At 49.9% G+C, this 23813-nt stretch overlaps 1 protein-coding gene across 7 annotated transcripts in view; it reads right to left on the bottom strand.

Annotated features, from left to right (window-relative positions):
* Window positions 1-23813, bottom strand: part of SENP5 (SUMO specific peptidase 5) — a 69254-nt gene that overhangs the window by 2387 nt on the left and 43054 nt on the right. Inside the window, exons 10-13 of one of the 7 annotated variants that reach the window (XR_012630135.1) lie at window positions 16332-16464; window positions 14644-14844; window positions 14049-14081; window positions 12508-12828 (exon numbers count right to left, since the gene is read on the bottom strand). Coding sequence is in view for 1 of the 7 variants with exons in the window: in XM_074878616.1 (XP_074734717.1) it covers window positions 16462-16464 (3 nt within the window). In the remaining 6 variants the exon portion in view is untranslated. Of the gene's footprint in view, window positions 1-3627; window positions 3806-12507; window positions 14845-15864; window positions 16465-23813 lie in introns of those variants that run through there. The other 6 variants (XR_012630133.1, XR_012630132.1, XR_012630134.1 and 3 more) reach the window with 6 other exon arrangements.

The raw sequence follows: 23813 nt of genomic DNA, 5'->3' as shown, positions 1-23813 counted from the left end.
GTACAGAGCCGTGTGGTGGCAGCGGTTCAGGCACAACATCGGGTGCGGGGAGACGGGCTCTGGGTGGTACCGGCCCCTTGGCAGCTCCAGCAGCAAAAGCAGTTTTTTCCTCTGACATAAACTGTGCTCAGATCCAACCTTTCATTCTCTTTCCTCGTTCTTCCCCTGACCCCCTCCATGGAGGAGTGATGGGTGCCTGTGGGGCTCTTGCTGCTGGGTGTTGCTGGCTGCAATTTGTCATCATGGAGCTGAGCTGGCGGCCCGACAGATGCTTTCTATTTGGTCATTTTTTGGTGCAGTGATTTGATGTGTAATTAGAATTATTAGTTATAAATTTAGCCTGTCCTCCCTCCTCCAGCTGTGAATTAGCTCTGGTCTCCTCGCTGTGTTTTCATCATTTGTGTGTTTGCAGGGGTGTCCGAATTTGGGGTGGGGAAGGCTGCTTGCCCCTGGCCACATGGCATTGTCCTGCCACCCCACCAGGGGAAGGCATTTCAAACCCAGGGATGGCATGCCATGAGCAGTTGGCAGAGGGGAGGAAGATGGTTTGGGCAAAGAGCACTGGGAGCTCCGGGTACGGGTTGAAAGGACTAATTAGCTCTTTTCCCCCTTCTGCTGCAAGCTGCAGTCCCAAGCACAGATATTTCAGCTGGTGGGGACTTGCACATCAACATATCCATCCCTCCAGGTTTTGTTTTCCAGCCTTTCTTCAAATAAAGGCTCGTGCCACTCTGCAACGTGCTCAGGCCCCAGGCTTTTTATTATTTCCAAGGTCATTTGCTCTGCAGCAGGGCTGAAAAGCAGAATTGCCTTTCTTGCGCTGTTTATGTCTACCAGATACACACTACTTGCTTTTTCATTTGGATTCATTTTCTGTGCTGTCCTGAGAGAAAGGAGCAAAGCAATTTTCTATTTACTGCAAAATTCCAAGTGAGCAATTTTGTGGATCTGGAGATTGTCAGGAAGAGGTTACTGGACTGTGTACATGGAGGAGGAGGAGAGCAGAAGTGATAGGAGAAGCACACGGATCAGGAGAGGCGATGGCTAAAGCTTTTGCAATCCCGTCGCTGTCTCAAGAAACCTTTGCCTAAACACCCAAGACTGGTAACTATTACTGGATGTGTGAGTAATTCCTAGATAATTTTTTAAGTATTTGGAAAAAAACAATGCATAATGAAAACATTACGCTATTGTCGTGCTGCTGACACTGTTGGCCAGATTCTCAGCTGCTGTGAATCATGCTCTCGCCTTTGACTTGGGCAGAATTATGCCTTATTTATCCCAGCTGAGGATCAAATGCATTGGCCAGCGCTTGTACCACCTTTGCCTTGCAGGTCAGAGCAAAGCTCTGCCTAAAAAGCTGGTAAATTTGGCAATGCTTGCCCATGGCCATGCTCTGAAATGCAGCCAAGACTGTAAAGCCCCAGCTACAGCTGGTTGCTGTTGCCTCCAGCCTAACCCCGATGTGACGAGCTTTATGCACGTCTCTCGGGGATGGGCAAAGGCAGCTGCTTTGCAGGGTCCCAAGGATGGGAGCCCTTGTTGGGCAGCATGGGCAGCAGTCTGGAGTGTGAGCGAGGGGCAGGGCTGCAGGCAGGGAGCTGGGAAGCAGCCGGCTGGCGGGAGGGAAGGATAAACAAGGAATGGTTAGCAGGTTGCACACATAGATTAATTTCTATATTTTTTTTAGAACTTAGAATAATTTATTGTAATTACTGTTGGCTGAGTTGTGTTTGAAGAAGGCAGTGCCGTTTAAAAGGATTTTTGAAAGGTATTGAATTTGGAGGCAATTATTTTTTTTTAAAAATATGTTTAAGGATTATAAAAGTAATTACTGCCCTCAAGCCAGGATGTCTAATTATGTTAAACTGTGGCTTAAGACAGCACAACTTTCAGTCTCTTCCTTGGGTGGCTCACACAGGAGCAGAGTACACGTGGCACAGCTGGGGCAGGGCTCAGCATGAGTGGGGATGTCCCCATAGCACCTCGGCGGTGACGCAGCCCCTGCAGAGACACGGGACAGGTGTGGAGGGATGAGCATGGGGACACAAGGAAGCTGGGAAAAGGGGGGAAAAAAAAAAGGAGAAAGGGGAAAATCAGGAGAGCAATGGAAGCAAGGGACTGTGGATACCAAGTGGGTACCCCCATCACACCAATATTTGGGCACAAGCTACCCTGATGCCTGTGGGGAAGAGCTTGCTCTTGCTTTGTGAAACGGGCACACTGAGCCCTCCGGGGCCTCTTCCTGCCCTGTTTTTCTCTGTTTTCCTCTGGGAGCCCTTCACGAGCAGCAAGAGAGAAGTATGCGTTTATTTTTCAAGCTTGCCTTTTGACTCCAACTCCCCTCTGTTCTTCTGCCAACGTGTGAGAAACAAGTTCAGGTTTAAAAGGCAACCTGAAATGTGCATGCACGCACAAAACTGTTTTATTTTTACAATGCCGTGATTTATGGGCCAGCTTGGGGCAGGAGGGGGATTTCACTGGTGATTTCTGAGCGTTTGAAGGTTGCCCATAGCAGGAGAGGCAGCCAACATCCTACGTGCTGGGGAAGCAGCCGCTGCAGGCAGGGGGAGAGGGCAGCACAGGCAGCACCGGGAGCAGCACAGAGGGTCTTTGCAACAGCGTTGCGGCTGCACGGGAGCAGGCAGGGCTGAATGTGGCGAGGCAGGAGCTGGGAGGAGGATATTTCAGTAACAGGGATGAGAGGTGGAGCTGCGGGAGCGATAGGCAAAGCCACATCTTAGGGATGTCTAAAGAGCTGCTGAGATTTAGACTCAGCATGGAGGTGGAGGACCCAGGGGGAGGCGATTGCTCTCGTAGGCTGAGCTGGATGGAGGCTGGATATCTGTACAGAAACTGTGCACCCTCCTTCGCCACCTCTTCCAGCATCCAGTACTGGCAGTGGGCTCACATGGCTGATCACACACATCAATTTTGAGTACATACCACCCAGCTGATCCCGCTCACCCCACTCCCCCTTTCTCCCCCAGGCAGCAGCAAGACAGGAGGCTGTGGGCTGGTGGGGACACTCCTCTTCCAGCATGTCTCAAAACAAATCCACCCCATTTAACCCAAACTGTCAAGCAGCATTGACCCAGAAAAGGCTGTTCTGGGGGGGCAGCAGGCAGAGCAGTCTGGCAGACGGGAGGGAGGGCTCTGTCCCTCACGGTGCTGGCTCACAGGCTGGGTGCTCAGCCCCAAGCTCAGGTGCTGGTGGAGAGTGGTGGCCGCAGCCTCGGTCGTGGCACTGCACCCCGGGGTGCTCTGCGGTGCAGAGCTGCTGGCTCGCAGGCACTGTGGAGCTCACAGAGGCACAGAGGTGCTGCAAGGATGGGGAATGCAGCAAGAGACGATGGATAATATCTGCTTTCTGGGGAGAGAAAGAGCTGTGCTGCCACTGAAAGCAGCAGCTAGAGAGCAAACCAGGAGCCGCTAGCACTGGGAGAGGAACAGCAGGGCAGTTTCCAGCATCCTATGTTGACCTGGAGGTCTGTCAAGTGTCAGGTCTAGACTTATCTCTGGCTCAACTGAGCTAGATAGACTGGGGAAAATGCAGTCCCAACACAAGATTTTTTTCAAATATAGAAAATTGTTTATCATTATTATTGTTGTTATTATTATTACTACCATGATTATTATTTTTCAGTCTGGCTCCCCAGTGTCTTTGGGTGATTTTCACTCCTGGAGTCTGCCAGCAGAAAGACTCTGTGGGTTTTTTTTTCCCCAAGACACACGTGGAAGCAGCTCTTGGTGGTTTGGGTCCTTTGTATTCTGCAGATTATAAAAGGTCTTTCCTGTAAAGAGCCTGTAAAAAAGAAGAGTACTAATTATTATTAACTCTGCCAAAGCCAATAATATCTTTGGGTAATTATCGGTTTACCCAATTTTCCTGTGAGCCTACTGTGTAAATACACCATTGTGAAGAGGCTATTATTTCCTCTACGCTCCACCTCGCCATAGCACTGATGGTTTTGGGCTAGTCACGTGCCTGCTGTGATCAGGGTTGTTAATTTTGGTGGACGATCACCACCAATAATCAAATACGAGACGGGAAATGACATGAGTCGATGCATTCCCTCCACCCTCCCAGTCCAGCCCCCTCTCTCCACTCCAGCCTTGTCAGATGCCCCTGAGCCCTCTTGTCCCAGCAGGGGCCACTTGCCACCTCTGTGCAAAATCCAGCAGGATGCTCCCCAGGGACTACGGCCACCCCACCAACATTTCCCGGGCTCGGCCAGCAGCACAGCACGGCAGGGACTGTCCCAGTGACCGGCTGCCTCCGTGTCCAGCCCACGGTGTGACTTTCCTTGCCATGATGAGGTGAAGCACGGGCACGGAGCCGGCAGGCAGGAAGCGTGTCTCACGACAGGAGACCCGAGCCGCTTTCCCTTTCATCACCGCTCATTTATTTGGATTAGAGTCAGCTCTCTCCTGAATCCTTTGTTCGCTGTTTGTTATTCCACATGCACCCAGCGCTGCGCGTTCATCTTTATTAGCTCTAATTGCTTCCCCGTTCTAATGGGATCTTGCTATTCGCATACAATTGAAAGGAAATGTATTCATTAAAATAATTCTCCTCCTAACTGTTGTTTAGGGCTGGTGCTGTCAGTGCCGCTCGCTGTGATTTTCTCCCTGCCCGCTGCCGAGCCCTGGACAGGACCAGGACACAGGCAAAGCTTCATTAACGATTTCGTGTTAACATGAACCATAAGCTTCAGGTTCAGGTCAGCTTGGGTGATGTTTATTGATAGAGGAAAGGTCACAAAGCCACCTGGCTGCTCTTTCTGTGAAGCTTGAGGAGCATGTGAAGGGGTGGCACGTGTGTGCTCCCATCCACGGGCAACCGAACAGCTCTCCCAGTCACGCCAGGGCTGCGCTCGGCCCCGCTCGCAGTCGCACACACCAGAGCTCCCCAGCCTTCGCCTTCAAGGGGAAGGAATTAAATGAGAAAGCGGCAGAGAGAGGATAAAGCCAGGGATGCTTGAGAGCCAGAGAAACCGTGCTAGGCAAAAGTCTCCAGTCAAAATTAGTGACAAGAGACAGCTTCAAGCAGCAAACAAGCCATCTTCCTAACAGCTTGGCTTCCTCCCTGGCACTCAGACGAACTTTTCCTCCTTATTTATTTCCTCCCACCACCACTAGTTAAGCATCTTTAGGGAACACTTTAATGACCCATCTTCCTCCTCGCTGTTTACACTTGGCTTTCCCTCCCCTACCTGGGGCAGCTGAGGTACCATCGCCACCGTAGCTAAGCAACCTCCCCATTAGCACACTTGTGGCTCAGACCAAGGCATCCCCTCACCAGCTTTACACAATTAGCCCTTCAGTTTTTGTCTGCAGTGCCCCTCTCCTCCCCTCCTGATGACTCCGAACGGCTTGTTTCTGCAGTGCTGTCTGCTCAAATGAATAGATCTCCCTCTCGATGAAAAAAACATCCCCTGCTTTATCACATTCCCAACGCTCTGTGAAAGCCGCCTTCCCTCGCCTGGCATATTTATGCCATAATTTGTTAAGACCATCATGTAAGGCCAGGGTTGGGAAACTGGCAGTTTCAGGGCTTGCAGAGCTGTTTCAGCGGAGATGGGCAGCACATTCTCCTTGTAAGTGATGCAGATGTGCAAGAGTTGTCCCTACAAATGGGACTGGCAGGGTCCTTCCCTATTGGGACACCCCATGGGCCACGTTTAAGTCACTGATGGGCTATGTGAGTGTGGGCATGTCTGTGGGCCAGGAGGGAACATCAGCCTGGACCAACACCGCTGTCCTGGGAGAGACCCTGGCAGAGAGGAGCCCTGCCAGCATCTTTGTGCTCTTGTTCCCATCCCGTGTCACCTCTGTGGGGGTGGCTTTGCAATTGGCACAAAAGCTGAGCCCATCGATGTCTGTTTTCACTAGCGGGGTATTCCCAGCCCCCCACCCCCCCAAGATTCCCCTAGTACAGCCACAGACTTGCTGCTTTCCTGGAGCTGATCCTGGACTGGAGCTGGTCTGGGAACTTCGTTTAAAATGCAAATGACTCGGCCTTGCCTAACAGCGATGGCACTAATGGGATGCGAGTTTGTGCCCGCTAATAGCATCCTGCAGTACTTCTGAAGTAAGCGTCTGCTTTGTCTCCGCATTTGTCTGTCACAGAAGAACATTACCCAGGCCCCGGCTCCCTTTCTATTAATATATTTGCTTAATTACGCTGTACAGAGCGAGTGCCAGGCTGGCAGACAGACTGCAGAAGCTCTGCTATCACTGGAAGTGCTCCACCAAAGAAGACAGCGGTGACATCACAGGCAGATGACATCAGCCCATGACATGCTTGTGCCCTTCCATCCGGCTCCACAAACACTTCTGACCTTGCCCTGCCAATCTTGGGCTTGCACAATGTGCATGGGGGCTACTGAGTTATCCCCCAATAAAAGACACACACTGTGCTCCCCAACAACTCGCTCTTCACATCCTAATGCTGGCATCCAGCTGCGAGTGCTGCCTCCTTCCCCCAGCGAGGACTTGCCGTCTATCTGCATTTTAGAAGTGCCTATCAAGCCCCAGAAGACAGTGTTAGACAGACAGTAACCATCTGCCTGCAGGTCAAGTGGCCGTGACAGGCATCCTCTGGCCACTAAGACAGCGAGACGGTTTTGAGACCGTCTTCGCAGAGACTTCGGCTGACTGCAGAAATTGCTACCTGCTCTGTCACTTTTTATTCATCCTTGGGATGTACTTGAGAGCTGTCAGCTCCCTGAGTCACAGCGAAGCTGAACATCTTGCCAAAATGTGTGCTCAGGTAGCGAGTGTGATGAATACTTTTGGCAGAGCCGGGAGCCCTGCACTGGGCTGGGGCATTTCTCCCTGGTGCAGGCAGCCCACTCACACACAAGGACAGGAGGGACCCCAGCCTTGACAGCCAGAGCTAAGGCCACCAGATCCTCGCAGGCGCATGGGGTACTTGTCAGTAAATGCCCCTTTACACAGTGTCACCGTAAGCTGCGTGAGATGGATGGTGAAGCAATGAGATGTAAACAGGGTGGGTGACTGCTCACGGTGCCTGGTCTCAGGCTGGGCATTCACACACCCCAGCTCTGCTTAGGCTTTTTGGGAAGCCTTGCTGTTAATCTGGCCAAGCAGCGGGACAGCACTTATCCAGCGTGGGAGCTTTCATCTCTAAAAGCCCTACGGAGCTGCAGCTGAAGCCCAGGCCTCCCTTCCTTCTCTTCCTGCCTTCCTCCTCCCCACTGAGGTCTTTTCCTGACCCCTCCTCTGCCTTGATGCTTCACCCTGGACCCCTCTGCCCCTTTTCCTCCTCCACCCCTTCTTCAGCTCCCAGAACAAAATGCCAGAGCCCTGCCTTTGCAGGCAGGTGGGCTGATGCAGGACACCGTGATGGGTGGGAATTAGTAACAAGTCAAAAATAGAAAGTAATCACCCCCTTCCCCCAGAAAAAAAACATAAAGGAACAATAATGGTATCGCATGGCAGCAAAGACAGTGGATCGCAGGAGGCACCTCCCAGCAAAGCCATTCGGGTGACCAAAGCGATCGTGCCTGGATTACCAGGGGAGGTGGTGGGGGGCTGTAGGCACAAAATGTTGATGGGGGAAGCCAAGCTGGGGGCCAGAGCAGCCCCAGCACAGGGTGACACCTCATTCCCAGGCCCCAGGAGCTCTTGCAGTGACTTACTAAAACCAGTTCCTGAAAGATCCTAGGGCATCCGCAGGTCCGAGAATGTACCACACTTACAGGGAATAACACCCACAGGCTCAGGAAACGCATGGTGGTAGTGACAGGATTCTCTTCCTCTCTTCCCAGCCATGGGAAAGGCGGGGAGCCAAGTGGAGAGAGGACAATTCTTGCTCCAAAGAGAGTAAAATGATATTATTATTTTTCGCCGCGTTCTGCACATAAACCTAACACTTCCTTTGAGGCAGTCCTCAAGGACTTCCCAGACCCTGACTTCATCAAAAAGGAGAAAATTTAAAAAACTAAGCCATTTCATCAGAGTTGGTCTCCTGAAGCTTATAAACACGAGTGAGGTTAGAGAGGGGCAGGAGAGATGGGGAAACACAGGCCTGATCCTGCAAAGGGTGGCAGGCAGAGAAACCAAGCGGTACTGCTGGAGGGGGCTGGGGCAAGCAGGGAAAAAGCAAATTCCCTGCAAACCAGACCTGCTTGGGGGGAGAAGGGTCGTTCGAGTTCTTTGAGGAGGGAGACCTTGGCCCTGCAGGTGGGGGGGCACATCTCTGCAGGCATCGTGCAAACCCCTCCCTGCTCCTGGTGCCTTTGAAAAATCTTCTAAGTAATGCACAAGCTCAGCAGCAGCGGGAGAGCAGGCGGCTGCTCCTCATCCTGCGGTGTGTCGGAAACCTCGGCTGTGTCAAAGCCTCAGGGTTTTTTTTTTTTTGATCCTAATGCATCTACTTTCTAAGCTTCACTCCAGTTACAAACCTGCATAGGTTGTTGCTTGTGTTGCTTTATGATTTTTTACTCTTTGTCTATTTTCCTTTCCCTGCCTTGTCCCCTCGCTGAGATGTACCCCTGGTTTCCACCTGCTGCTCCTAGGCAGCACGTGGCCCTGCCTGTGCTCCCTGCCGCCGTTACCGGCACTCGCTGCCACCTCGGACAGATGTTTCCAACTGACCTGACAGTTCCGTACCATCTCACTGCATTCCCCAGCTGAACTAATCCCCCCACACCTTGTCAGGTTTCTGCACCAGCGGCCCCACTGCAGTTTAATTAAGGCAAAGCCTCTCCTTGCTGTAGAGACTTTTGCTTACCGGCAGATTTCCCTAAGGCCTCATCAACTGAAACACTTCTCTATGTCCATTCCTCCTCTACCAGCAGTGCAGCTTTCCCTGACTGCCCAGGGGGATTGGGCAAATCCTGGATTTAAGGTTCCTCTGAGGGTACCCATGTGGAAGGTCCCAACACCCAGGGAAGCACCCAGGTGCATCTGGTCATTGAACTGAGACTGGTCTTATCCTGGGAAATGATGCTTTTGATCCAAAGCCTGGCTTTGCTTTAGACTCAGTGCATTGAAATTTAGCTCTTATATCTGTACTGAGGGCTGCACATGGCTCTGTGGCTACTGCACGGGCTGGGGTTTGTGTTTGTTCTCCAAAAATATGTAGAACTAGTAATGGCTCTGCAGCTGGAACAGGAGCCAGAGTACCCAATTACTAGTTTTTATTTTCCATCAAGCTTGCAACAACATTGTGAAAAATTAAGAAAGGGCAATGTTCTTCCCCATGTATAGGAGGAATAAGAGCCTATCTGCCATAGGCTTCCAGATGTCATTTTACATTTTCTATAAAAATGCATAGGGAACCCAGCTGGCCCTAGAGACACAGTTTGAGAAGCAAACAGCGAATTGCCACTTGGCAGAGGCGGTCGTGCAGCACGAGCCAGGGGGGGGCACAGCCTGTGTGACGGCACGCTGCCCTTCCCCGGCCAGGGGTTCATGGCCAAAGTGATGCCAGCACCAGCTGAGGGCTCTGCCCTGCGCTAGGCTGGAGGGGGCTCAGCCTGCCCTCGAGCAGGCAGCAGGAGGGCAGAGTTTTGGGAGGGTGATGGGCTCCTGTGAGCGGTGATGGGGGGAGGAATGAACCCCCTGAAGCTGCTCCTGCTCACCAGCTCTCTGCACTCCTCACTGCTGCTGGAGCCGGTACTCCTCCAGCAATCCCCAGCATCGCAAACCACATAGGAGTGGAGAGGGTAGCAGGATTGGCCCCTTCTCTGACTTTGTTTCGCATTTTCAGGAACATAAATTACCATGGTTACCAAAGCCTGGGCTCCTCATTAGCAACATTTGCTCTCGATGTCAGATTAACGAAGTTGTTCCTTCACAGCGCTGGTGGGTGCTGCGGCTGTTCCAGCGCCCGTTGCCAGCACGGGCCATCACTTCACCCGCAACCTGCTGCCCGGCTGCGGGGAGGGAAACGAGCTGCAGGGACTTGGCAGCACCATGGGAAGGCGGCAGCGGCACCAGGGGCGCAGGCTTCTTTCTAGAGCCTGTTCTCCTGCGTTTCCCCCAGACCCCAATTATATCCACCAGTATCACGTAGGTGCCTTGCACGCGCTTACCGAGCTGCAAGAATATATCTGCTTTCATTTTCCCTAACGCACGTTACCGGCAGTAGTGTCTTTGAAGGTATAAAACGCATCTGCTGTTCGTATCATCTCTCGGCGATGACTACGCAACATCAATGCTACGGCCAACGTACCTTTTTGACCCTCTCTCTCTCTTTCTCTCCAAAGAGGAGCTATTTAAAGCATCACACTGAACAATTTCATGTGTCCGTAGAGGAACTTCGAGCGCTCCTGGTATTTTACAGCACTTGCTGGTGCCAGCTATGAAAACACTACCCGTGCGCTCTTGTCTGCAAGGAGGGAACGACTGCAGGGATCACCCACACCCCGGCAGGGAGAGGAGACCGCCGGTGGACGGTGTGCTTGGGAACGCGCCGCTCCACACGGCAGCCCTGGGAGGCTGACAGGGGGAAGAAACATCAGCCCACGCCAGAAACTCTGGACCCGACCAAATGTCTTGAATGACATCAGCATGTACATCGTTACCCTGGCGATGTAACGTCATCAGGCTAATCCCCAATGCCGTGTAATCTCCTGTCACTGGGACAACACTGAAGGAAAGCAAACCTGGACCAATACGTCCTCGTTTACTCAGACCTACCTAATCCCAGAGAAGCAAGTTAATAACATACATCAGCTCAGTATCTACTATTTTTTTATTAAACTCCTCACATAACTTCTATATTATTTCCATCCTTGCCAACTCAAGATGCCCTGCTTCAGAGCCAGCAAGAAAGGACGCACTCGCAGGAGATGTTTCATGAACAAACCTCGGGCTAAAACTTATTTCCTCTCACTATCTGATGAATTCTTATGAATAATGAAAACATTTGTTTAAAAAGTAAAAAAACCCAACAACTAGGTCAGATCCCACCTATTTTGTGCACAGAATGGGCTGAGAATAATTGACCCAACGATTTATAACAGGTCGTTTGAGCGGCTCTTTTGGCGAGCATCTCCTCCTGGCATCCAGCGACTCCCTGGTGCTCGCTGGGGCCCTTCCCATCGGCGCCTGGCGCGGCGTCCACGCGAGCGCTTACCCGTATCTTTATCGTCCCGCTGTGGATGAACAGCTTTTTCTTACCCAACTGTGGCTTAATAAGCTTCTCCAGTGAGCGGAGATCTGTAAACAGCGGTATCAGTTATTCTGTCTGACCTGCAGTACAAAATTGTTTTCCTGCTCGTGAAGGAAATCTTCAGAGCAGAGCTGGGGATACACAAACGCAGCCCCATGTAGACCATAAATAAATATATATAAGTGCACACGCTCTTTTATTTTGCATGCCTGAAAGCTAGAAATAATGTCTGATGCTCAGAAGAAAGGAAATATTTAGTTAAGAGAAAAAGAGAGCTGTAAGAAGTCAGGACAAAAACTATATATTTATTTTTATGGCGTAAATGGAAAGCCCGCACTTTCAGCTTCACTGAATTATTTTACAGCATATCTCTGGCAGAAATCGAAAAAATCTGCTCGCATCCAGCCCCTCAATTATTGCACCTCGCGCTTCGGTGTGCCAAAATGACATCTTAAGAACTGGCAGAAAGATTTGCCTCCGCGCTCTCCCTTGCACGCAGGAAGGCTGCTCCGCCGTGCTCAAAGGTGTCGGGAGATTTTGCAGCTTAGGTCAAAGGATGTTAATAAAGCACTTGAGTCTCCATATGGTATTTTGGCACTAAAATGTCAGCTGCTTTTCAGACACTGTACTTTAATCATTTCAGACAGGCCCCTTTTAAATGGTTTGTTTAGTTTGCTTAGAGAATAATATTTGTTATTTGGTTTTCAGAATGACTAATAAATGAACTGTCTTTGCTCGGGGAGAATAATGCCACTTAAGCAAAACCTAGTACTGCAGTTCAGAGCTATTTAATAAGAAATACCTGTCAGCGTCAGAATATATTTACTGTGCATTAGCTTTGAAGAATTGCAGAATTAGTTTTCCCCTTGCTAAGTTTACTTTATGTAAAATGTAACACATGAACTGTGAATATGTGGACAGCAAACAGACTGTATCAATGAATTCAGCCTCCCCCGGAAAATGCTGACAATGGCAAGAGAAACACCTCCTAACAGACACAACTGACACCATCAAAAGAGAAACGTGTGACAGCTGCCAAAGAGCAGCAGCTTCCTGCCTCCCTCCTCTTGTTTAAAAAACAAAATCAAATCCAAAATAACACGCTGTAGTCTATTTATCCTCTTGTTTAATCTGCTGGGAAAGCATCAGCATAATTAAATGCTTTTAACCTTTTGGTTTTAACTTGCGATCAGGCGGCAGTGAAAAGAAAACGGTGCTGCACAGGAGCAGGAGCTTTGCGTCGCCACTGAGCCTCGCGTGGCAGCTCCCCAGCACAGCTCCCCAGCACAGCTCCCCAGCACAGCCCCCCAGCACAGCCCCCCAGCGCAGCCCCCCCAGCGCAGCCCCTCTCTGCCAGGGACGCTGCCTGCGGGGCAGCCCCAGCCTCAGCCCCACCGAAGCACCAGCCCGCTGCGATGGACCCGCGCATGGAGAAGGGGCACTGCCACTTTCCAGCAGTTCTTGAGGCCAGATCCAGAGCTGCAAATGGAGAGTATTTGCTCTGCCACGCTGCAGCCGCCCTGTTTCTATTATTCATGCGACTCGGCGCTTCCTTTCACGACCCAGGTACCGTCTTGGACTCTCCAGCCATCTGGGGCAGCAAGTTGGGAGGCTGACGGTAGGTTGCGTGAAGAAGCAAGTTATTTACTTAGAAACTGTCTCTGTGGCATCTTGACCATCTGGAAAGAATATGGAAATGAGACTTTTAGTGAGATGGAGCTTCTCAGTTGATAAATTAACCAGGCATCTCCAGAAGTAGGTGCAGCTGATAAAAGCATGCATTTGTAAGCACATCCCAGCTCATGCACACATATATAGGTGTGAGCGTATGCAATTTCCCATCTTGCCCACACATCTGGGGACCTAAGACAACTTCTGCAAAGCTGCCTGGGTTTCTAGACAAACGAAGCCCAACTTCCAGCTGTAAAATTCACGTGCAATGAAACAAGGGGCCAGGCAGGGCTGGGTTATAAAGCTGTGCCACCAAAGCCCTGCTTGCATGACCAAACCTGCCCCATGGGGACTAAGCCCAGTCGGCAGGGAGAGCAGGGCTGCAAGCATCCTGCTGGGGTGGCCGGGGAGGCTCCTCACCCCATCGCATGGAAGGTGAGGTGCAAGAGTGCACCCCAGCATGGCACACTTATCCACTCCCCAAAGCTACAGCAGCAAGCAAGAGCCCAGTGCGATGAGGGAATAACACACGCAGCCTGGCACACAAGCAGGAACCTTTCAGCTCTTATGCCAACCTCTTACTAATCAAAATACCACGCTAGGCTGGAGTGGATCTGGCTTCTTTGAGCGTGAGTCATATCATTTGCTGATTGCCAGGAGAGTTCCCAGGAACTGGGGGCAGCAGGACAGAAATTACAGCTGTCCTCAGAGCACTGTAATTTGTGCCGGAGCTAGACGGCTCTCCAAACCACCCCAAGACAGGACAATTAAGGCTGGCTTCAAGCCAGATGCAGGTTGCTGGGATCAGAGCATGGAGCCCCAAATTAAGCACTGCGAGAATGGAGCCAGGAGACTCTACAGAATTTTGTGAAACAGCAAAGTCCCTGGAACAGCCATCCTGCCTTTCAAATGCAAATGCCATCTCAAGGAAAGTGTTTTGTTCTGTGAGCCTCTGAGTGCTGACTTCTAATCATCTGTGCAGAGAAAGTACACCCAGGAATACGAACATGGAGAAAAGCCTCTGGGGGCTGGCTCAGAGCAGGTCAGTGGTACAGGGAAACACGCTCCCACCAGCTGAGTCAATCCAGGGGCACATGTTCAGTAAAACGCTGCTTTGTGTGCCCAGAGGATTGGTGTTCACTCGCATGCCCCTGCCACGCTGCACATGGCGTAAAGTTACTGCCTTCTAATGCTGCCCTCCATCTTGCCAACAAAATGTAAAACTTACCAAAAGCAGTTGGTGTGTCTGGTACCTGTTCTCCTTTCAACATCACATACAAAAAGCAATATACAACAGTGGTCAGCTCCTCTACCACCCACTTTCTGAGTGTCCCGCGAGGACTTTCTGCCTGATGTAAAGTTGGATCGATAACCAGCAATTCAATTATAAACAGAACTTAATATACGTGAAACACCCACAAGGGACCTAGAAAAGGCAATAGCCTACCTTGCCAGCCCTGTGATAACCTGCATTGAGGGTGAGGGTGTTGCTAAATTCCCAACTAATTTTTTAGTTTCCCAAAGTCTCTCAGTCTTGTGGGTTCAGCATCCACCAGGTGTCCTACTGTCCCAGGACAGCACCTTTGTCCCAACACCTGCAGGTTTTTAAATGGGAGCTACAGGTATGGTGGCGTTGGAAGCTGTATGTGGCTGTGCCTGCACAAGCCCATTCTCCCTACGTGGGCATGAGGAAGGTGGATGCCACTGGCCCCTGGAGCCTGAGAAGATGAGACCCACCACAGGCTTTGGGATCACCTTGAGGGGGCTGGAGCTGCCTTGGCAGAGCACCGAGCAGTAACCCAGGGTGACAAACACAGACTCACCTGTGCAGGGCAGGGGACTCTTCTGGCGAAGTCCTGCTGTGCCCAAGCTCTGCTGGTGGTCAGCAGATGAGCAGTTTCCTCATGTAAGTCTCGGTGTGGTCTGAAGGTCTCCTTCATTCAATTGGCAATTCTTGTCTGCTGAGGGACAGCACAAGAGCAGCAGTTCTCTATCCCCTGTGCCCATGCCGCAGCTACAGCAATCTGTTGAAATTTTTGACACTTTTCTCTAAAGAAATTTTTTTTTTGCCTTTACACATAGGAATGCATCGAGCTCAGGTGTACCCAGATGGCTCTGGGAAACCCATGGGACCTCAGAGTGGGACTTACTGGCCATAATACCATGTAAACTTGTATGTATTTTAAAGTCTGTGATTCTATTTTGTTAGTTGACTGAAAAAGGTGATGCATTAAAGCAAAACTAAGATCTGAGAAACTGTCAGATGATCTTGGATACTCGCAGTGCCAACACGGCTTGAAGCTGGAGCTGGCAGAGGCTCAGCCCTCTGGTTACCGAGCCAAAGGCTCTCTGTGTGGACTCATCCTCAAACTCGTAGCTCACTGCAGCAGCTAAAATACAGGGGAACAAAAGCCTCTTCAGGAAGAAATATCTCACGAAGCTCCATCCCAGGTCCTGTGCTGTGTCTTCTTACTGAGCGATGACTTGGGCAGTGTGACATTTTAGTATTGTTGGAGTTTCCCTAACTTATTAAAGTCATGGGGGCCTCATCCAGCAACAAGCTCCAGCTCCTTCTATACCTACCAGTGCCCTGAATTTTTTTAAGTAGGAAAGGTCTGAGATGAGATCCTCTCCCCTTTCATCCCAGGATCACAGGCAGCAGTGCTCACTTTCTGAGGAACAAGGGTCCTTTTTTAAAGCACTCCTTAGGTTTAACTCCCAAGGCATTTGGAAACTCTGTAAAGGCAGGAATTAACCTGGGTTTCTAAAAAGAGAGCAGAGTGTCTAATGCTTTTAAGCAGTGTTTCAGAGACAGAAATGATCTTCAAAATGTTTTGACTTCCAGTTTTGAGAGAAACATTTTTTTCTTTGAAATTAGCCTAATTAAAGGATCACAAAATTAATTAAAATGCAAAATGAAATGCAACACTTTGCATCAGGTCAAATGAAACGTTTTAGCATGCTTTAAACTGAAATCAGAGATGGTTTTCATTTCGATTAAAGGAACCTCCCTCCCCCTCTCCCTCCCCAAGCTCTGGAAAACACTGATACAAAGAAAATCCTTCTCCCCCAAATCTGTCCATCCTAGTTTGCAGACGGGTACAGCTCTCCCTGCCCCAAAGTGTCAGGGACCGGAGACTCCACTTCACGCTTGACCCTTGGCTCTCACCGAAGACACTTTGGCTAGATGATATTTTAAGTGCTCCTACTTGGTGGTGGCAGATCGTTTAAAATTAGCAGCACCCCTAATTGGGAAGGTGGGAGCTCTGCCTGGCAGAAATGCCACCACTGGCCGCTGGCATGGCAGGGGCAGCCCAGTGCCACTCTCAATAACCATCACTGTCAGAGGTTGGTTCCTGGTCATGGTTAAACTCTCCGCCTGTTTAAATATAGCAAGTCCCAAAATGTCAGGAGTTTCAAAGGCAGCCGCAAAGCGGTGGCGCAGGGAAGGCAGGGCCGGGTGTTGGCACAGGAACAGCCCCTGGCCATGGGCTGAGTCCCTCTGACATACCGGTGCGGCACCTGAGCCTTAATTGCCTCCGACGTGGCCTCGTCCTGCTCCGCGGCAGAGCTGCTGACACAGCCGCGTGTAGCTCTTGGCACCAGAAGATACATTTTCCTCCGAGACCAAAAATTTCAGTTCACTGTAAACATCAAGAGAGCGGCTTGTGATTAAGCAGTCGGGGTTTTACAGCATCTCGAGGATGTAAAGCACTATTTAAGCGATAACTATTTTTACTGTTGCTATTTATTACGTGGGGCTGGTCGGTGCCAGGGTCTGGCCCCCTCCACACGTCCAGCATTCCCAGCACCAAACGCTCATGTAACAGTGGTGAGCCTCAGGTGAGTGTAGCGAAAGCAGGTGGCCCTGGTCCTCCTTCTCCTTCCACAGGCTCCCGAAGGCAAGAATTGCAAGGGGGAGATGTCTTGGCCCTAGAGGGAATGTTAAGCCCAGACCCTTATAGGCGTTCAGACTGCTAAACCCATGGGGGAACTGAGGGCCTGCTTCCCCACAGCCAAGCACCAAAATGCTGCTGCTTTTAAGCTCATGCCTTGAGGTGTGCATCCCTACCGAGTAGAGTGAGGCATGATCAGGCACTTCTTTTGAGGGAAACGCTCCATTTGATATATAAATGCTCCCATCCTATGATCTGGCCAAGCGCAGGCAGCTCCGCTTGTCCCATAGGGATGATAGCAGGACTGCAACCTCGGTGCCTGTGCCGGAGCTCAGGCTCACAGCTGCAGTGGGCTCAGGTTTTACGGCTCCCCACCAGTCACCCCGCCTCACTGCCAGACGTTACCTTCTCGGGCAGGCTGGCAGGCAGCGTCCCAGCGGGGCGGCTGCCAAAGGGGGCTCTGTATGGAGGGACCAAGGGGCCAGAGCATGCATTGTCCTCCCTGCAGCCGGCTGGGCTGTGAAGTGGCCGCAGTGCTTGTGAAACCTTATTTGTACACAGAATAACATTTTGCAATATCACTTGCGTGTTGCTGCAGCGCTCGGGGTCATTAAACCTGGAGGAGCCGAGACTCCCCTCCACCAGGCACCGTGCCACTGTGGATCCCACGCAGACATGGACACTGCAGCATGGCGGCAGAGCCCTGTCCCTCACCATAGCCACGTATCCTCCTCCCCAAATGGGATGCTCTCTGGGATGTGCTGCAAAGGCCAGAGGACTACCTAAGCCAAAGCAAACCCCCAGGCAGCTTCCAAGGGGTTAACGGGCTGTGCACACCCGCTCTTCCTACTGCCTTTCCGACCTCCTCCTCACAAAAGGCAAACAAAGACACTCTCCTAAGCCACAATGGCATTATGAGAAGGGCGGGAAGAGATCCTAGCTCTCCGCTCATATTTAAGCATACAAAAACAAACAAAAAAAAAATGGAAAAAGTTAGAGCCATCTGAAAGTGCCTCCCTCTCTCCCAGAAGAGTGATAAAGGCTTTTTGGCAGAGCGAGGTGGTGTTTATTTTGGTTTGTGTTGTGTTGCTGCTCTGACCCCCTCAGCTGTTAGACGGCAAACTTGACAGCCTGATTGTTTTTACTGGACTGCGCCGGAGTTTTTCGCTTTGCAAAAGTGATCTGGGAGCAGTTTGCACTGATTGCTTCGGAGGGCTCTGACCAGGGACCATCGCCTTGTCCTGCACCGTGCCCTGCATCTCAGGCGGGACTGCAGCCGGGGCTCAGCCCACAGCTGGTTTAAATCATCACGTTCTTCCCATTTCACGGCACAAGGCAGCGCTTGAAGATTTTCCTTTCTATTCTGCTGAAATGTGACTCTAATTAGATGATAACAAGGCTCTGACATTTTCTAATCGTAATCCTATCCGTGCAAGGGGACATTATTAAAACGATTAAAATTATTGATAAAGGGAAGGAAGGACGCTCGGTCAGAGAACTCGGTATTTGGCCCACGGTGTGGGAGGTGGAGGACAGGTCTGGGTCAGTCCCCTGGGATATAGCCACCACTGTCCCCAAGGACATGCTGCTCTCTAAACACTTGCTTAAGTAACACAACACCTCCCATCAAACTGGAGCCTCCCATCATGACCAGGACTTAAAGGAAAGGCAGTTTCTGTGACAAAAGCCCAGCCTTCAGGTAGGACAAATGAAGTGCAGCTTCATCAGACCTGAAGCTACTAAGGAGATAAACGGACCCAGCGTTTTCCACACCTGTACGTGCTCATGTAGGAGTCCCAGTGCAAACATCACCACTTCACACGATGCAGCTTTTAGACCATCTTTTGGGAAGGTTTTTGCTCCATGGATTAGCACAGGGGACAAGCAATTGGGCTCTCATCTGCTCAGATGAAATTAAAGGGCACCATGTCCCTGTTCACAAGATGAGCAGTATTTTTTAAAGCCAGGCACCTCTCTGCAGGCAAGAGTCAGAAACAGAGATGGAAAAATCTCGAGGGCTAACGTTTCCACAAAGTAATGGTGAACAGGGCAAGGTTTTATCTTTGCAGCCTTTGAAACCCTCCGAGGCAATGCAGCCGTTGTATCTTCTCCGAGCCAGCAGACAGGCATGTGGTACCCTACACCCCCTCTCCCAAATCAGTCATCGGGCCCTGCACACCCAGCAGTGTGCCACATGAGGGACGTCCCAGCCATCCTGGCTGCAGCCTACCTTGCAGTCCACAAGCACCAGGGCCAGACCCACCATCACTCGTCTCTATGGTCCCCAACTCGGCATCGCCTCTGTGGGACCCCATTGTTTTGTCTGCAGGATCCTTCTCTTCACAGGGCTTTGTGCCCAGCTCCACATCAGCCCTGCCTGGCATGGAGGCAGGCAGCTGTGAGCCAGTTTTCTGCTCCGGAAACCTCGGGAATCTCCCTTGGTGTTTCCCAGAATAGCCCCAAGGCTCCTCTAATTTCCTACAGCTGCTGCACAGCAGCATGGCAGCAAGCCGGTGGCTCCACCCGGAGCATCCCCCTCAGAGGTGGCAGGGACATTGGTGGCACAGCACCGGTGGCACAGCCCCAGGAGTTGGGGGATTCCTCATCGCTGGGGAAGCCCCTACATCTGCAGAGAACAAGGCTCATTTTGTAACACCAAAACAAAGCAATACCGACCTGAAGGGGACAGAGAAACGCAGGCAGCAAAGCCTGTTAGCCAAGACACTGGGGGACAGCTTGCAGGCTCCAACGCCAGCCCACCTTGCTCCCCGAGGGCAGGGAAGATGCACAGCGCTACCCATCCTGATTCACACGTATCCCTATAGCTTACGTATTCTTCAAGATGAAACAGAGCAGGAATTTTCCCAGCAGTCGGTGACCTCCCCAGTTGACTGCTGGCAACACCCGCAGCCCTGCTCAGCGTGGCTACCACCACCTGAGGGGCGTAAGTCCCTGGGGATCACGCTGCCAGAGACAGACCATTGCGGGGTTAGTACAGTCAGTACGTGAAGTACGGGGCATTTAAGATGCCTCTACCCAGCATTAGTCTGCACACAGGGTCAAACTGCCAATACATAAAGGACTGAAGACACCAGCAAGCTGGAGCGCTTCTCAAAGAGAAAAGTCCTCCAGAGCTAGCAAACCATTTGAAGAGAACAATTTATTCATCCAATTTACACCTTATTTCTCTTCACAAGCAGATCATAGTCTCCCTGAAATTGCTCATTGCTAGAAATTATGCAGCAAATATTTCAGGATACATATCTCCAGCAAATTGCCTGCTGCCAGTGCTATTTCCCTATTCACAGTCAGAAATCTGAGCTGTTTTGATAGGACATACAGCTTCCATAGCATGGCTCGTTCCCCGTCACAGAGGCATGATGCTCTCTCAGCCTGGCACCAACAGGCAGCACTTCTCAGCTTATACATAAAAAGCTCACAACAGAATCAACCTTATAGTGCAAATATTCATGATTATGAATTTGAAAATCACTTCCTATGAATAAGCCTGCACAGTTTGCATTAAAATATGCTGCTTCAGCATCATTCCTGCCAGTGTACATGTTTGCTAGAACAGCCACAGAAAGCAAACCTGAAAAGGTCGGGAAGGGAAAGCGAACAAATTTATTGAGAAATTCAAACATATGTTTGGTGCTGGTTTTAAAAAAAACCTGCTGCAAATACATAGATAGTGTCTCTGTCAGAAACTGCACTATGCAAAGCTCACTATACGGGGACAGAGGTCTCAGCTAATTGAAAAACTGATTAATTTTTACACCTACCAACTTTGATATTTTGAGTGTTTTAATTTCTCTTTAAAATGCTGAAGATTTCTTTGAAAAAGATTTAGAATTCATATTGGAAACCCACAAAGGAGGTTTTAAGACTCTACCTTCTTATTTTAATAAAATGTAGTTTAGATTTTTTTTTTCTTGGAAATATCTTCATTAAATAGAAGAGGAACTAAAGGGCATGGTAATATAATTCACAGACGATACTAAATTAGGATATATTGTACACGGCACTGCGGACTGAGAAATAATACAAAGGGCTCCAGAGAGATTGGAAACCTGGGTAGAAAATAAATGAGATTCAATTTGGAAAAATGCCGTCGATGCCTCTGGGGAAAATAATTTGAAACACGCGGAAACCTGGGAAGCAGGAATGGCTAACAGGGAGTTTAAAACAATAACAGAGAGAAAATTGATCTGCAAAGCATTACAGACCCCCTCTAACGCCCACTGGATTCAGCAAAGAGGTTCCTGTTCGCTGCCGCAAGGCCTCGGGGATGGTCACCGCCACACTGATGGCAGAGGCACAAGCAGAAACATGACCGAGAATAGGCTCATCACCGCAGTCCTGAGCAGCACTGTGTCAAAACCACGCTGAGGTGACAGAGGAGAGGATCAGAGCAAGGTAATTCAAGTGGCTGGGGGGAACAGCCAGGGCTGGGAGCTGTATCTGTACCAGCCCCTGAGAGACTGGACATGGAGGCACAGGATGGTGAGGAGGATGCTCTGTGGGACCATGATGAAGGTGAGGGGGAGTTGGGCAGGAGACACACAAGCTAAATTTTGAGCCACCACCTCAGAGGATGCCCCAGCAGTAAAGAGCAAAAGCACAAAGACCTTTTTGACAGCACAAAGGTCTGTGGACACATTCCTGCATGCAACCCTCTCCTGGCAGGAGACAGGCCGAGACCCAGGTGGTCCCTATCTAACTGAAGTGTTTCCTCTTCTCTTTGGTTTTTCCTTCAAACCTATGTATGTGTATCAGAGGTGCAGAGAAAGAAGAAAGCGGGAGCACAGAGCAAGTGTGAGCACAACAGAGAAGGCGAAGAGGGAGCAGGAGCTGCCTGGTCCTCACAGGACATGCACTCAGGTTCCTGTTGTCACTGAGGGAAGAGTTGAACCAAAGCTGGACGTTCACACCTCTGTCCAAACTCATAGCAGCCCCTGCCTTGCCAGCAGCTGATACCATTAGATGCTGTTACTAGTTCAGAGAAGAAAAGCTGCCCCTGATTTTACCCAGTCCTGGGGCTGGGACAGGACCATCCCCCCAGCCCAAGAGGGCAGGCAACAGTAATAACATTATAGGCTCCGCACCCTTGCTTTCCCAAGAACCCTTTCTCCCAGAGACACCATGTCTGGCAACTAACTCAATCCTTGCTGATTAGGACAGGAGTTTGGGTGTATCACCCTGCAATCACCAAAAGCACCATTTCACACAGCCCCATTAGAAAGATGCTTTATAGAAGAAATTCTTGTGAACAGACAACCTGATCCAAGCAAGGAATTGGATTAATTTATGGCTAGACACAAATACTCTGCTAAGCTGGACCTCTAATATTTGGATATCCCCATGGGATGGATCACGACCTTGCTCAAGTCCCTGTACTCCCCCTCCCGTCCACACACACATGCTTCCCCCATCTCTTGGGACCACAGTTCTGAGAAAATGAAGGGCGGAGGATTAGGCCTTCTCACCTGCTTTTGGCCCCCAAGAAAGGGGTCTGGCCCCTGAATCATCTCCCACAGCCAGAGGGCACAGCTGCAGCCTCACGCCTGCCTGCGGTTCAGCTGCAACAGTGATCGAATGCTCGGGTACAACCTGGCTGCACGATGTCTGAACCACAATGGCCCCAATCCTCTCACTCAGAGTTGCACCAGGTCAGCCTACTTGCAGGATTACAATGGATTTTTTTTTTTAAAATTTTCTTTTTAAAGGGTTGGGTACTATTTCTCCTGGGCACTCAGAGCTCTGCTCACCTGTCTTCTGTATTTCAAGAGACCATCTAAGCCTATATATTCCAGATGATAAACTCCACCTAGCAATTTTCTCCTTTTCATTAAAATTATTTACACCAGAAGAGCTTAAAACAAAAATCGATTTCAGAAGAAACAAGGAGGAACAGACCAAGGACTCCCGCTTTCCGCTGCTATTTTTTAGCTCCTGAAAGGCACGCACTACATTTATGAACTTGAGCATCACATATATATTTTAAAAGGTAACAGCACAAACACTTGTTACAGTATCCATCATTTTTTCTTGACCTTACAAAATATAGAGCTCGTCAGGTAACAGCATTTCTGACATTTTGAAGTTGTTTTCTTTCACCTTTGGGACAGAAATAAAATCTTTAAGCATTTTGTTGAATGAGCTTTCAGAAGTGTGGCTTTGGAGACGCCTAACCAAATTCAATGTTTCTGTTTAGATAAGGTTGAAACTATGCAAGACTTTCCACAAACTCTAAAAAATTCTGATTTTAATTTTAATTCTAATGAGAGTTATCATTTCCCCAGAGCATTTCAAATTAAATGCAATTGTTCTTTTCCCCCAGATGAAAACTCTGGCACTGGGGTGGGGCTAAGGATGGTTTTGATGGTCCTCCCCAGAGCCATTCGCAGGCTCTTGGAGACATTCATCTCATATCAGAGGGAACTTGTTTACTCTTTTCCAGGACTATTGATTTTTAGATACATCTCTGAAACAGCTTATATCTAGCTCTCACAAGAGGGGTCCTTAAGAATGAAAAATGTGGACATACAACTGGCTCTTGAAGTCCCTGGGAAACACCAGAGAAGAGGTTTGAAAAGGCATTTTCCTGCATGCTAGGACTGCCACAGCACACCAGCTCTCCAGTTGACAATGAGATTCAGCCAGCAAACGTTTAAACCTTCAGCTGAGGGCAAGTGAGAAACGAGGAGGCCTCGGGAACTGTGCCATGTACAGCACAACAGCAACCAACTCACAGCCTTCACTGTCTTCTGTCAGGTCATCGACAACTAGATTTTTTAAAAAAGGCTAACTTCAGGTTATTAGAGTCAAACATTCACATCATTTTAAAAAAATAATCTGTTGCTAAAGTTGAATGCAACAGCACTCACCAAGACAAAAGCTTAAATGTAAACTACTACCCAAATAAATAGAGATATGCTGCCTTTACTCCTCAGTCGTCATAGTTTCAGGGACGTGAGATTTTTAACGGGTTACAAAACCAGAAAGCAGCATCCTTAAGTAACCACAGTGTTAGCTACATTCTAAAGTGTGTTGTGTTCCACACTAAAACATCATGTCAGTCTTTAGACTGGAACAAA

Source organism: Strix uralensis, chromosome 9 (assembly GCF_047716275.1).
Source record: "Strix uralensis isolate ZFMK-TIS-50842 chromosome 9, bStrUra1, whole genome shotgun sequence".
Taxonomy (NCBI): Eukaryota; Metazoa; Chordata; class Aves; order Strigiformes; family Strigidae; genus Strix; species Strix uralensis.
Note: the sequence above shows the minus strand (reverse complement) of the source record. Positions and strands in the feature narration are given on the sequence as shown.